Source organism: Acipenser ruthenus, chromosome 26 (genome assembly GCF_902713425.1).
Source record: "Acipenser ruthenus chromosome 26, fAciRut3.2 maternal haplotype, whole genome shotgun sequence".
Classification (NCBI taxonomy): domain Eukaryota; kingdom Metazoa; phylum Chordata; class Actinopteri; order Acipenseriformes; family Acipenseridae; genus Acipenser; species Acipenser ruthenus.
The window spans coordinates 20354097-20368839 of record NC_081214.1 but is presented as its reverse complement, the minus strand read 5'-3'; the positions used below and the strand labels follow the sequence as shown (position 1 = coordinate 20368839).

Here is a 14743-nt window from a genome sequence, read left to right as displayed (position 1 = left end):
GAGACTGGAAGGGATCCATAATAGTGTTGTTGTTTTAGTATTGTTTGACAAATGCCCTCCACTGGCCCCCTTTTACTGTGACGAAATCCTTTTGATTGGTTGGTTGTTTTACAAGATATTTTCAGCAGATTCTGACAGCAGATACAATAGTGCAATAGGTACATGTATATACTGTTGCTGCCTGGTAGACTGCAGGACTGGTTATAATAAGGCCACTGAAATGAAATTGACATACAGCACACAATGTGAATGGATACCCGTAAGCAATAGTCACTTTATTATACAGTTAGGAATGATCAATGGTAATCGCTAATGAGAAAGAGTAAGAACATTGATTTTAATCTTGGTGATCACTCCATTAAATCCTGGTTTGCTGGGCATTGGAAAAGAGATGTGACTGTGAAGTGATCTGCTGTTAAGACACAGAACTTTTTGAAAGTTTTGATTGCAAACCAAACTACTGACATGCCAATATTATACTGAAATTATGTCAAGTAGGCATTGTTCACAAAACATTCTATTTCTGTCTGAAACATTCTAAAAAGATTGTATTTTTGATATTTAATTGATTACCTTGTTAACATGATTACCTGAAAATAAAGAAGCCATGACATTATTTCAGAGTAGAGCAGACATGTTGCCCCAGGTATTCTGGTTAAATTACTGGTTCAAAATGCTGGTCTGGGCACACTTCCTTCCAGCCCTGGGTAATTGTGTTTTGTTTAATTATGGATTGCTGTTTCTGTTTAGATCATTTTTGACCAAAAACACGTTATTGTAACAGACTCCTGTTATCGCTCCTGTACAATAAACCAATGTTAATTTAAATACAAATGATATTGACTCGCAGTACTTCACTTTAGCAAAAGATGACAGCCTTTGAATGAATGCTTCTTAGCAGAAGTTTAGATTTAACCCTTCAAAAAACATGCTGATGCTTTTAGAAGTCAGGTAATTAAGAAAATATGTTAATTATATCCAATAAGGATATGAATAGTTACCATATGCCATAATCCAAATCGATTGTTTTCCATTTTTTTAATATTATAATATTATCATTGCTTATTGCTCTCTCTATATATTTATTAGTTCACATTTTAGCCCATCAAGGTGTTTTGCTGTTTAGTCAAATGCAGTAAAGATAATAACACTAATTATTATTATTATTATTATTTATTTCTTAGCTGACGCCCTTATCCAGGGCGATTGTTACAAGATATCACATTATTTTTACATACAATTACCCATTTATACAGTTGGGTTTTTACTGGAGCAATCTAGGTAAAGTACCTTGCTCAAGGGTACAGCAGCAGTGTCCTCCACCTGGGATAGAACCCACGATCCTCCGGTTAAGAGTCCAGAGCCCTAACCACTACTCCACACTGCTGCTAATAAATGTGTAATTGGTCATAAATTGACAGTACAGTGCAATACAACTTACCTCAATGAAAAACAAGTAAAAGATACACATTTGTAATTGCAGTACTGTTAATAAGTGAGTGTTGGGGAAGTTGGGTTATGCTTTGTTTATTTGTTTATTTCGTTTTATTTAGAGGGCTCAGCTGTTTCAGTGGGCCTTCTCCAATCCCCAAACTCCTCTTTACACCCAGGAACTCGACAGCAGATGTCAGCAAGCTTCCAGCCTCTGGAGGACGATGAGGAGACACAGTCCTCCTTAACCCGCAGGAGCACCAGAGCAAATACAACGCTTCCTCTGGAATCCCCAATATTTTCGTTTTTTTAAACTAATGGCTGGATTGGATTCCAGTAGACTCCAGTATGAATAATTTCCACTCACAAAGTGCACGTTCCATTCTACATCCCATTTAATAATACAAATACAGATGATGAGAAGAAAGGTCACAACAGTGTGTAAATGCAGTAGGAATTCAGGAACAAGTTGTCTTTCTTGTTGATATGAAATGAAATTCATATAGGAGCAACTAAGCATGCACATATAAAAAGCACAACATGTGAAATACACCCAAACAAAATATTTAAAACTGAAATGAAATCCATATGCCAATTTTATACAATTACATATCTAAAAAAATATATTTGTGAATTTATTAGATTTAAAAAATATTTTAAACATGAACATACGTCATAAATATATGATCGATGTAGCTTGTATACATTTAGCAGGACCAAGACAATTCATGAAAACTACGAAATATGAAATACAGTTGTGAAATATTTATATTTCTTTTTCATATATGAACAATCTGGAGTTTGTTAATAATAGTGGACCTGTATGGGTGATAGGGAGCTGTCTGACACAATGACTCACGAATATCATTCTGGAATATTGTAAAAGCAGTTTTTGTGTATTGCAGCTTCATCCCTCAGTTCAGTTCAGAGCAGGTGAAAAGTCAGCATTAGCTGGGGTAAAGCAGCTCCAGCAGCAGCACCCCCATGTCTGTGTTTCCTATGACTGGCTGGAAGAAGAGCTCTGTGATGCCCCTGGCACTGATGGTCCGCAGGGCATCGAGGGTCAGGAGGAGCTGTGAGAGTCGAGAGGGGGCGCCGGGATACAGGGAGCTCATGTGCTCCTGTAAGGTCATCTTGGCTTCCTGCTGAAGGTAGTGGATGTGATGGGGCCACAGCAAGCCTGGGGCAGCTGGGGAGGATCAGACACAAGGCCAGTTATTATTAAAGATTACAGTGCAAAACAATACAGCAAACATTTGAGCTTCATAGCCAAAGAGCATAATATAACACATGAACCAGTCAGTATACTGTAGATTGTTAAACTAGCTCTATGCTGGAGGGATTTGGTTATGTTGCTCCAGTATTGCTCTGTTATCTAGCTGATATCCTTTTCACTTTGTCATTGAATTCTGCTCAGTGCATTTAGGATTATCCAGGCAGGCTACAGTAAGAGACCAATAAAGACAGATGTAGGGGAAAAAAATCTAAGAACTCATAAATGGAGCACTAATATCTCATAATAGTACCACTCAAATAATTAAAAAAAAAATAAACACGGAAAAATAACATTTGAAGCTACTTATTATTTAATGTAAATTACAGATAGACAGTCACCCAACTTCTAGTCTCTTGACTATGGCTAATAGAGCTTAGACCAAGGTTTAATTTTCAGTGGGATCCTGGAAAAGTTTCAGGTGGAATAAATAGCAGCTAATCCCCAGCGTCCCATTCGCTTGCGGAATTAATTCCACGTGTGGTTCTGTCTCCCTCTTCCCTAGCATAGATGACCATGTTCAACATCATATGTCAGTAAATTGAGTTTTTCCCAGTAAAATAAATTAAACAGTGGAAAAAGTACAGCAGTGCATTGCAACATTTAGAAACAACCAGCTCCACGTCATACCCATGAGAAATCCTATCGTTTATTACAGCACTGTCACAACCCCTACAGTTCCGCTCAGTACAAAACCATAAGATATTTATTGTGAGTGTTACGTAATCTTCAAAAAAAAAACTCTAATTGACAACAAATAATGCATGCTACCTTCAAAGCCAACTATTTGCATTAATATTATTAAATATTAATTACTACAATTATTGCAGGATTTCAATGGTACATGTCTGCTGAAGCACAGGATATTGTAGCCAAATCCCAGGGATGTCCTGTCTCATTTATGGGGACTTGGAAATACTTTTTCAATTAAATTATCCAAGGCTGGAAGAAATTTTGCCCAGAACAGCATTTTGAACGAATCATTTAAACAGAATACCTGGGGCAACACGTCGGCTCTGCTTTGAAATAGTGCCTTTTTATTTTCTAAAAAAAAACAATTAATCTGAAATATAGCACCACAATGAGCATATCATAGCACCCTACTGGGTCATTGGAGTTAGAACAGTGGCCACACCGACACTGCAGTCTGGGCAATATTACAAAATGTTTTTGACAGCATAAAATGTAGTTCCACCAGTGTTTCAAAAAGAAGAAAACACAAAACGATTAGAAAGGAAATACTCAAAAGCCACTTTCAGGGTGAAATGTCAGTTAAATTCTAGTGTTGTAAATTTAACTCAAGTTTTCTCCACTAAGAAACAAAACAGTGCACTCAATGCAGCTTAGCTTTAAAACGTGACCAATAATATTCATAAAAAAAACTAACAAATATATATAAAAAAAATAAAAGGTTGGCTGTCTGCCTGGTGGCTCACCAGGACTGAAGAGGACAATCCCTTTGAGATAGACATACTCCTTGGTGCTTATATCCAGACTCCAGCACTGGTTCAAGAACTCTTTGGCTTTCCCCAGCTTCTCCCTGTATTGTCCCCCAGAGTCTCCCTGTTGCTGCTGCTTTTCTGTCAGGATCCCCAGCAGGATGCTCTTTTTGGGTGACGCCAGGTGGAAGTCCAGCTTCTCCTGAGCCAAACCCAACAGAAAGAGTGGCGCCCAGCCTTCCTGGAGCAGCTTGGCACAGTCCTGGGGGGGCAGTGCCAGAAAGGAGGGCAGCTTCTTTACAAACTCCACCGTTTTCAGCAGTACCTCGGAGGCTGTCTTGCTAGCGGCCCATGGGGATAAAAGCGCCCTCTCTTGGGCAGCCCCACACTGGCAGCCCCGGTTCAGGAGCTGGTAGAGGATGCTGGTGCTACACTTCTCCTCCGACTGCCCCTGACAGCTGCACCTGCCCATCAGCAGCAGACTGGGGTTCAAGCTGGAAGCCATCAGGCTGCAGTGGCTGACCTGTCAGGGCTGCTTCCTCTTGCTCACGCTGAACTGTTATGATGTTACGTGAGTGAGGAGGGGTGAAAAGAGAAAGAGAGAGAGAGAGAGAGAGAGAGAGCGAGAGAGAGAGAGAGAGAGAGAGGAGTGCTGATAGATCCTTTTATATTCCTGGCTGCCTGTTAGCATTGAACAGCACTGTTTGCAACTTCCAAGGTCAGAATTGCAATTGTAAAAAAAACAAGAAAAAATAAACCTGGCAGGGATTATAGCTAGCTGTTTGGGTCAAATTGTTTTCCAACTTATTAAGCGATATTTCTGTGCACTAAGATAAGGCAGATCTGTTAAAAACTAACTACAGCTCTGTGTCTTACTTCCACTGGGACCCTATTTCTATCCAATAGTGTAGGAGGGATAACTTTGTGCAGTACCAAATTCATTTTTCTTTGAAAAAGTCCGAACACAAGCTGTATTTATGTAATCGGATACATTACATTTTTACTTTTGCGGTTAACAAAATTAGAATAAGTTATCATAACATTATAGTTAAAGAGAATATTTAAATAACAGGTAGGTGCCAGTTAAAAATACTCAAAAAAATATTACAAACTAGCCTGTCCTCAAATGAGGACAATGACACTTAATGGGTTAAGAGATGTTTTAGATATTTCCTTCTTTTTCTCTTCATTATTAATATACCAGGATGCAGCAAGCAGTCGCTCGCTCACACCATGCAGTGACTGACATGCGTATTGATTGACTGTAAGTCCAGTTTTTTTTTCTTCTTACATAATCAAGTTTTCTAGCTTGATCTTTAAACTTGACTTCAGTTTTGTTAACCAGTGATGAGCAGCAGCCAGCTCATCACAGATCTAAACAACAAGCCATTAACAGAGATGTTTTTCTTGTTCTGTTCCCCGATGCACAAATCAAAATGTAATTAGCACTTAATTACTCTGACAAGAACCAATTCCCTGTGAATAGAAGCACAGCCACAACATATAGTTTGAGCCTTGCTCCTGCCCTTATAACTGCATTACAGTAATGTGGTGATAACATAGATCACAGTGGAAGTAATTCAAAGCACAACCAAGCAAGGGAAATCACAGAGAAGAAGGCTTATGTTAAACCACTGGAAAATTGCAAATAAGCATGGGCAATGCATAATAAACTGCAATGGAAATTTGCCATGGCTAACTTTAAGATGGGAAGTGAAAGTTCTGTGTGTAACACCCCTTTAAGTTCTTCAAATAATATAACAGAATATGTTGCAAGATAAGGGAGTGTTGCTTTTGTTTTGTTTTTCTGCAAATCTAATATAAAGGAAAGGAAACATAATATTTGTAAAGACAACAGAGGGAAATGGTATATTGTGTTCCAAGAAATGATTAGGAAATATTACTTTGAAAAATAACACATGAAAGAAGAATAATGGGAAGTGAGGTTCTGGGGCATCAAGGCAGTGTGGGATTTACGGTTCTCAGAGTTCACACTGCAGTCTGACTCTCAAAAATACAAGTGGACAAGAAATAAACAAGGCCGTGAATCACAACTTCTGGCATCGTTTTCTGGCAAATGTTGAAGCAAAAATCTTAAACATTTTCAAGCAATTCTCACAAGTTACCCAAATCAAAACTGTATTGTTTTTGTTACTTGAATTGAAGCTGTTACAAGTTATGTTATTTAAAGGGGCACTGTTTTAGTTTATTGTTTGCAGCAAATGTTGTTTATTTTGTGTTAACAGTTAGTTAATAATATATAGTACCTCAAATCTATTGTGTTGCCACTGCTGCATAACCCTTATAAAAGCTTACATGGTAAATGTGCACTGTCATTTCACAGATTACCAGGCTTTTCCCATGCTTATATTGCTTATGTTGTGCGTTTATGGTTAACCACAGAGTTACCATATATATTTATCTAGCTTGTGGATGGTTTACTTTTACAGTGCTTTTACCATGACTAGTATACTTATATAAGGAAACCAGTAGGTGCATCTGAGCACCCAGCCGCTGTTGATACAGTGCCTTTGTGTGATTTGTCATTTATCTAGCTTGTGTATGGTTTGCATCTGAGCACCCAGCCGCTGTTGATACAGTGCCTTTGTGTGCTACAGCGCTTCACCCTCCTTAAGAGGAACTCCAAGTTTCCCAGGTAGACTGAAGCTGGAGCTTCTGCTGACATATGTAGTAGATTATTGTGACAGGACTGGCCTTGGTGTTTCCATAAAGCCTGCTTCTATTACTGGAAGGCCCCGCGGCCGTGCTTTAATTACTGCAGTGTAAATCTCCAGACAAGGCCACGCTTCCATGCAGGGCTGGAAGCTGGGCTGCAGCCTGACAGTAGCAAATCTAACAGGCCAAGGCTTGCGCCAGGTACAATCGATAGTCCTTGACAGTGTGCTTGCAGTGGAGCCTCCCTAGTGGGAACATGTATTCATCGTCCTGGTGATCAATACAGGATACGGTGCCCCTTAATTCCCGCTCAGCTCCAGGCGGATTCCCTTTGAGGTGCAGGGAGTTACTCTTTAAGCTGGGCTGTCAACTGTCTTCTCTGACCTTTAGTTTCATGTTGAGTTTGATTCCGGTGCCAAGCATGAACACACACCCACTCACCCAGTACAAACAGCAACAGTTGTTATTATTATTATTATTATTATTATTATTATTATTATTATTATTATTATTATTATTATTATTATTATTATTATTATTAATTTCAGGTAAACATTTTGACAAAATAACACTGAAGAAGACTTTCCTATTACTAAGACACCTACTGCATCCATGTTTTCTAAACAGCTCTCCATTAGTACTCATAACCCTCCCTCCCTCATTTGAACTAAGCTAGAGCTTTTATTAACTTTGTCTGTGTTGACCTTGCTGCTGTCCATATCCTTGAGATCCTTCAGAACAGTTCAATCTGGAGAAGCTTTCATTTTTTTTGTAATCTTGTCAAAACAAGCCTGTCCTTTCTGTAGAAACGCTCAACACAAGTGATAACAACAACAATAACAGTAAAATGAAAGAAACTCAGCTGGGTAAAATGCTAATAGATGTGTCAGCTGCTGGCTTTGTTGTTGGTGTCTGTTTGGTTTGATGAGCACCATTAAGAAGCGTTCGTCCTTGCTTACTGTTACACAGGAAGCAGATTTCTTTTTGTTGCTGTCGAGTAATTATCCTTTTCATTAGTTTCCGAGACCCTTTGAATGCAAGGTCTCCTGGAACTTGCGTTCACTGCGTTCCGTTTCATATTAACTGGGAGAAGGCCTTTCACTCTCTTCCAGCATCGCTAATAACACCCCCGCCTGCCTCAAGGACACTGCATCCCTGATTCCTCTGTACTAGGCTTAGCCAACTACTGTTTCCAGTGAATCTGTGGTTTCCACACACAAACAGCAGGCAGCCAAAAAGATGAATTGTCTGGAACCTAATAAACGAGTTAAACTGTAAGTAGCTTTAATTTAAATGTGATTTGCTAGTTTTTGTTACTGTTCCCTTTGTCTGAGAGGTTCTTTTGCAATTAGTGCTGTGCCTTGTTGTCCTAAAAACCCTTACAAATATATCCTTTCTGTTTGTTTAGCTTTCAAATTGTTATTCTAGAGCATATCAGCTTCTCAATTTGCTATTTTTTTACTGCTGTATTTTACTAATAATACTAATAGTACTAATTTATTTTCTTGTAAAACAAAGTAAGAAGCTGTTACTTCTCTTTCAAGCAAGATGTAAAGGTGCAGTGTCTCGTCATCAGTATTTACAACCTGACCTAATTCCTTGCTACCCTTTTTTCAGAAAGTGAAACTAAAATGCCCTTTCTAGTTAAAAACAATGCATTTGCCTTTGTCAAGTTACATGCATATAATACAGCACTTTGATAATATGTTCTCCTTTAAAGAAATAAATAGGAGGAATTGGTGCAAAACAAAAAGAAATCTGAAATTTAAGCCCTGTGTTAGATTTTACTTCAATAAAAAACAATTTGTAAGAAATGTATTCGGTATTTAAATGCCTTTCCTGAAGTTCTTAGTTTACCATAGTACATTTGCATGGTCATTATACACTTTATAATGCTTTTCCATTGCTTACATTATGGATTCACAGTGCTGACCATGCTGTAACATAATGTATCTGTGATTTCCCGTACCTATCTGTGTTTGACTCTGGTCACACACTTCTGCTTAATACTCTTTACTATGCTTTTACCACAGTGTACCACAGAGTTGATTGCATTCCCAAATCATGCTCTTATAGAAAGGAATGCTTTTGAAAGTTGTTGTGAGATACACTACACATGCAGAACTGTCACTCTTAATCCCATGAATATTAATATACCAGTCTTCTGATCACATACGCACAGTAATTCCTGTTGCACACCTTTAAAATATTACTTTGCTATGCTTTTCCACTCTAATTATTTAAACTATTACATAAGACATACGCTTAGGATCATTGTTTGGTACCCGTATTTTCAATTTTTAATCTATTTTTTTAACCAGAAACACAGCATTTATTCACATATTGATATTTTATTTTAAACATGGTTTAAATTTCAGTAAGATCATAGAAGCAAGCACTGGAAATGTACAGTCACAAAAACATATAGAAATAGAGAATTTTACAATAGAGTTCGCAGATAAAACAAACATCCGGATGTGCTTCGTCTGTAGAATTTTAAAACAATTAACTTTATAATGACTTACAAATACAGTACTAAATTCATGCTTCACAGTATATAGAAGTGAGTTTTTAACACTGTACCACAGTAAACATTTTTACTTAGAAATACCTGCAACTGAATTTTCTGATAATAACTGAATTTTGGAATAAGTATAATGGGATTCTTTACATTTCACACAGAGGGTTTAAAATCATTATAGTAATTGTGTAATTTGCTTAAATAGGTACAGCAGTGTTTCTCAACCCTAGTCCTTATTTTGCCCCCTACAATACATTTTTTCCTTTTCATTTTATAAATCGTATGCTCTCTGATTGGATTGAGCACTGGTTAAAAACTTTTACAAACATCTTGATGTTCAGTGATTTTCCCTTTTCCAGTACCAGCACGGGTCTAAAAAGAATGCACTACAAACTGTATTGTTGTATTTGTTCATTGCATTTTGTTCTTAGACTTGTTATGCTAATAAAAATACAATCCAGCTCTTAAGAACAAACTTGTTCCTGTGCCAATCAATTCACACTGATCATATATTGCTGGGTCTAACATCATGTTGCCATATCAGGACCGCTATGCAATATTTGTTCTTAATTCAATGAGTTGCCATTTATGTTAATACTGTTGTCTCCATATTTTTCTGCTACTGTTTCTATTTGGTAATGCACTGGTATTTTTCAAATTGTTCTTCAGAGGTGGAATTGAGATCCACTTCTGTAATGTGTGGGAAGTACTGTTATTTCAGTTTCTACAAGGCTTGATGGCTGATCGTGGTCTTTTTCTTGGAAGACTCTGGATATCTCTTCTGCTCCAGGTTTGAGAAGTGCAGATTGGGCGTGCTGAACTCAGAGCTGTTCCCGCTGATGGCGCTGAACAGGTAATTAAGGACCATGCTCCGAACCTTGGAGGTTTCCATCTTCTTCTCCTGAGAGATCAGCATGCTGATCTGGTTGACGTTCTGCATGACAAAGCTATGGGCCAACGTGTGACTGGGGGAGGCACACTTGGTCAAACTGTCCTCCAGGTATTGCTTGTAGACCTCCAACACCTTCTTCTCCAGATAGCTGTTGAGCATGGAGTTGGAGAGGGGCTCCTGCTGCAAAGTAATGCTGCGGTCCAGAGCTAAGTAGCCTTCATCCGATGGTTCTTCTCGGTACAGCTCATCCTCCTGGTGGTTTGCAGTGGACTGTTCCAGCTCCAGATCTTCCAGGTCTCCAGATTGCAAAAGAGGTCCACTGCAGGTCTCATACTCGTATTCCCGGATGGCTAATCCAGAACCAACAGAGCTGACGTTTCCAATGTGATCCCCTCGGATCTGGAGGTCCGGATAGTTCTTGCAGATACTTGTGCAAGACCAGGAACGGTAAAGCTCTAGTCCATTGTAGCTGTCTTGGGGACTGGCAGGAATAGGACGAGCGCAGGACACTTTCTGTTTGTAAGGTGGAACCTGCAGCCGTTGAGTTAGTGGAGAGGGCTGCTTAAGGGAATCAGTGGACTTCTGTGCCGGAGGAAGCTCTGCATTTTTCTCTGCTAAATAGAAGTAGAGAAAACATTAGCTCACTTCTAAAACAGTGTTTATGGCTATTTGTGGATGTCCAGCTATTGAAGAAGAGCGAGGGATTTATCCCACTACCCTGGCCAAGTTCTCTCAGCAGTGGAAAATATTTATTAGTGAAATAGTATATAACATTCTCTTGTGACTGTGTGGCACATAACATATTATAGCCTACTGTATTCTACTTAATTGCTTACATATTTCGATTTTAACTCCCTCTTTATTGACTTCTGCTTTGAATAATTAAACAGAGCTACAACAAGATACAGTACTCTAACCCTATAGCTTAACTATACCCTGATACTGAAAGCCCTGAAGTGCATACCTTGTGTTGCTTCAGTACACGCTGGGAACTCTGCTAATACAAAGTCTGTTTTCAGTGCATCCTCCTGGTTGGGTTTGTCTTTCCCTCCATCCTGACAGTGGAGGCTCATGGGAGTGGCTGTGTACCTGCTGTCCTGGTATCCAATGACCCGGATGAAGCCCTCTGCTAGCATGGCTCTGTCAATGAGGAAAAGGTAAAGGTCAGCTTAAACACGCCAACACTTTGTCCTGCTTCAGAATCCACTTCAAAGTTCCTAGCAGCTATGCAGACAGGAGAAGGAAGATTTACTTTTGTGGCTCAATGATACATAATTCCACCCACACCCACATATAAATAGTATGCTGTGGAAATAAGCAATGTACACCACCAGTGTTACTTCCTCTACTTAGAAAAGTGTCAGTGACTTCACCGGACACAGTACGCATTTCATACTTGAACAAATTTATAGTCCCCAGTGCAAAATGTGCATAAAAAAACATTCATTTTAACAAAAAACTTTGAACGCTGGTATTGTTCAAGTTTATCAGCTTTTCAAGCTCCCTGAGTTGTTCATTCCCAGTTGCATCATGGATGTTTTTTTTTGAAGTACTGAAAAAACTTTGTTCAGGGGCTCAGTGCTAGAACAGATCAAGTTGTAAATAGTGTGCTGTTACTTATTAAGTTTTACAACATTTAGACTTCATTTACACAAAAATGATATGTATTGTATAGACTGTCTCTACCTCCGCTACGCTCCCCTGCCTCCCGAGCCCGCTCCTTCTCCACCCTTGCTCTGCAGTGGTGGAACGACCTTCCTACAGATGTCAGGACTGCCCAGTCCCTGACCACATTCCGGCGCCTCCTTAAGACTCACCTCTTCAAATAGCACCTGTAGAACTCCTCTGTTGTATCCTGGGACACTATCACCCTTCATTTAAATGTGCTTTATTTTGCTCTTATCTGCCCCCTATTTTACTGCATTTAATCCTGTACTTCAGAATATTGTAATCTGCCAAGTGTTTAACCTGTAGTATTTTGTACTTAATCATATCCTGATGTAACTATCACTATTTAATCATATCCTGATGTAACTATCACTATTATCTGCTGTATTATTGAATTATGGTTTGTCACACTTGAACAAAAATTATTGTATTTCTTGCTCTTATTGTATTACTTGTATTGTAACACTTGAATGTATTTGTATTTGCTTGCGATTGTAAGTCGCCCTGGATAAGGGCGTCTGCTAAGAAATAAATAATAATAATAATAATATGAAATAAACATTCAATATGAAAAACCTATTTGCCTCACACATTCCCAATGCTGCTTGAAAATCAACATCACAACAAGAACAACCTCATACTTACAAATACAGTTAGTAGCAAAATAATAGTGTAGTGCCATATACAGCAAGTAGACAGACAATTTGCATTGGCATCATTTTTAGCAACACATTCCAATGACAGGATCATGTAGCTGCTATTGACAGGAAAGGTGTTTAAGTCCGTGGCTTGATAGAATAATATGATTCCCTGTGTCAGACTATCAATCATGTATAATAGATTTATAAAGATGTCAATGTGTACTCACCAAGCCCTGCTCGGATCAATCAATTATCTGTCAATTTAAATGAATGGTTCTTGTTTCTGTAGAGTGGCTATGATGCAAACCAGACAGTCACTCTGGTCTTCTGATGATACACAATGCCAAAAACAAAGAGTAAGATAGGTCTGGCTGGGTCTTGGACTTCTGCAAATTAAAATGCTTGCTCATAATGTTAAGGCACTGTCCCCCCCTCAGAAACAGGAACTTAGCGTAGAATTCATTTTAACAGAAGCAGCCATTTAGCAATTTAATTTTTTTTTAAAGAAAAGCGGATGGTTTGTGCATGCTTTTTCAGTATGCCCAAATTCATGGGGTATTTTGTATTATTAACACTCTATGGCAGCAGTAAAATAATTTATCGGGGGGAAATTTATCCCCCCCCCCGGGATGACAACTGAAAGTACAGAGCCAGGGAGTAAAAACAAGCATTTATCACCCCCCCCCCCCATCAAATCGCACCCTGCTGTAGACATAAATAATAAACACCTGATGGAGCTACAAAGTTGTGACCAAAGCCCAAACCATTGTGTGGTTGGCATGAGAAATACCAAGGAAGAATTATAAGCAACTTAAAATAATTAGAGAGTGCCCAGTTCCTAACACCCAGCCAGGGATGCATATCCGTGCCAGGGAATATAGTGGAGGTTAGCTGCCATACGGACATACCTCCGTACCAATATCATTTTGAATTTTATGTGTTTGCATGTCACACATTTTTACATATAGCTAGAGAACGACTTGACCCATTGTGACACATTTGCTAAGGAGCTTCTTTATCTCAAGTTACTGAGTGTAAAATAATCTGGGGGTGTCTATTTGTAAGTTTGAGAGAGTTTTTCCATTGCAGTTCTTTAACTCCCTGTTTCCAGGGGAAAGGAATGACTGGTTAGTAACTGTGCCATTGTCCATGAATACAGAAAGAGTAATACATGATAATAAAGAACACATATCATGGGATAATAAACAATCACATTATGCAAACTCAGAGGGTATTGGGTATTCCTAACTGGAAATGCATGCAGGTTACTAAGACCAATGTTTTCCGATTCAATATTTCCAATCAGACTGGAAGAGAACTCACCTTTTAAGTCTTTACAGATCATTTCCATATCATAATATTTAACAGAATGCCCTACATCGTGTACTAGGCTGAGTATTCAGAGATGAACATTACAGAGCTGAAACTGTCAATCCTATTTAAAACCGAAAATTTTCTTCTTAAGTATAATCAAACCTGACCAGCTAGCACAGCCCTGATCATATTTCAGATCAAATGAGTTTGTATATGTTTATATGGAGGCACATCTTCTGTGAAATTTCCATATATGGAGCAACACATCCTGTTTCTTTGACCAATACCTAATTCCGCTTGCTGTCATAGGGAAGCTCAAATATGGCCATGTGATATGTAAATGATTCAGTTTTATTTATAGTATAACAATGGTGAAATACTAACCATGTTTTTGAATGCTGGTTATTTGAAGGGACATTGTCCAATGTTACATGTGTAAGAAGGTTTAAAGTCTGCATTGGGATTACCAGCTCTGTGTGCTACCTGGTAAATGTACAGTATAACAAAAGGGGGGAGGGTTATACCTTACAGCTAATAATACCTACGAGGAACATACACAACATACTATAAAGTGCACAGAAGCCTACAGCTTCCATTAGCCCCAGTGTTTATCTAGAAGAATGGCCAGTCAGTCTCCTCAATGGAAAGGTACCGCTCGGTATTTATGTCTGACACTTTTGAGAGGAATGAAAGAAACAGCAGCGAGGTGACAGACTGACATTTATTTTCCCAATGCCTGTAGTAGTTCTTAACAAAAGAACATGAGCTACTGCTGATCATGAGCTACTGCTGCTTTGAACAGTTCCTAAGAATACACTCTTGGCGTGCCTGTGTGTATATCTACACACAGGGGCAGCAGTGTGGAGTAGTGGTTAGGGCTCTGGACTC

The 14743-nt window shown here is 38.8% G+C and overlaps 2 protein-coding genes and 1 long non-coding RNA gene across 4 annotated transcripts; 1 reads left to right on the top strand and 2 right to left on the bottom strand.

Moving 5' to 3' along the window:
• Nucleotides 1-1422: 1422 nt before the first annotated feature.
• Nucleotides 1423-4768, bottom strand: LOC117430225 (nuclear receptor subfamily 0 group B member 2-like). The gene is made up of 2 exons (XM_034050062.3): nucleotides 4141-4768; nucleotides 1423-2620 (listed from the first exon to the last, which is right to left on the bottom strand). The coding sequence occupies exons 1-2, from the start codon at nucleotides 4646-4648 to the stop codon at nucleotides 2379-2381; spliced, it is 750 nt and encodes a 249-aa protein (XP_033905953.2). The 5' UTR covers nucleotides 4649-4768; the 3' UTR covers nucleotides 1423-2378.
• Nucleotides 4769-7516: 2748 nt separating this feature from the next.
• LOC117430483 (uncharacterized) lies at nucleotides 7517-12693 on the top strand. The gene is made up of 4 exons (XR_009308989.1): nucleotides 7517-8093; nucleotides 10106-10193; nucleotides 11252-11389; nucleotides 11908-12693. It is a non-coding gene; the product is annotated as an uncharacterized LOC117430483 (long non-coding RNA).
• LOC117430482 (TLR adapter interacting with SLC15A4 on the lysosome-like) lies at nucleotides 9103-12911 on the bottom strand. Of its 2 annotated transcripts, none has more exons than XM_034050544.3 (3): nucleotides 12769-12911; nucleotides 11197-11372; nucleotides 9103-10846 (listed from the first exon to the last, which is right to left on the bottom strand). In XM_034050544.3, the coding sequence occupies exons 2-3, from the start codon at nucleotides 11366-11368 to the stop codon at nucleotides 10065-10067; spliced, it is 954 nt and encodes a 317-aa protein (XP_033906435.1). In that variant the 5' UTR covers nucleotides 11369-11372; nucleotides 12769-12911; the 3' UTR covers nucleotides 9103-10064. The 2 variants fall into 2 exon arrangements, with proteins under 2 accessions (XP_033906435.1, XP_033906436.1); XM_034050545.3 differs by having other exon boundaries at nucleotides 9103-10843.
• Nucleotides 12912-14743: the final 1832 nt, after the last annotated feature.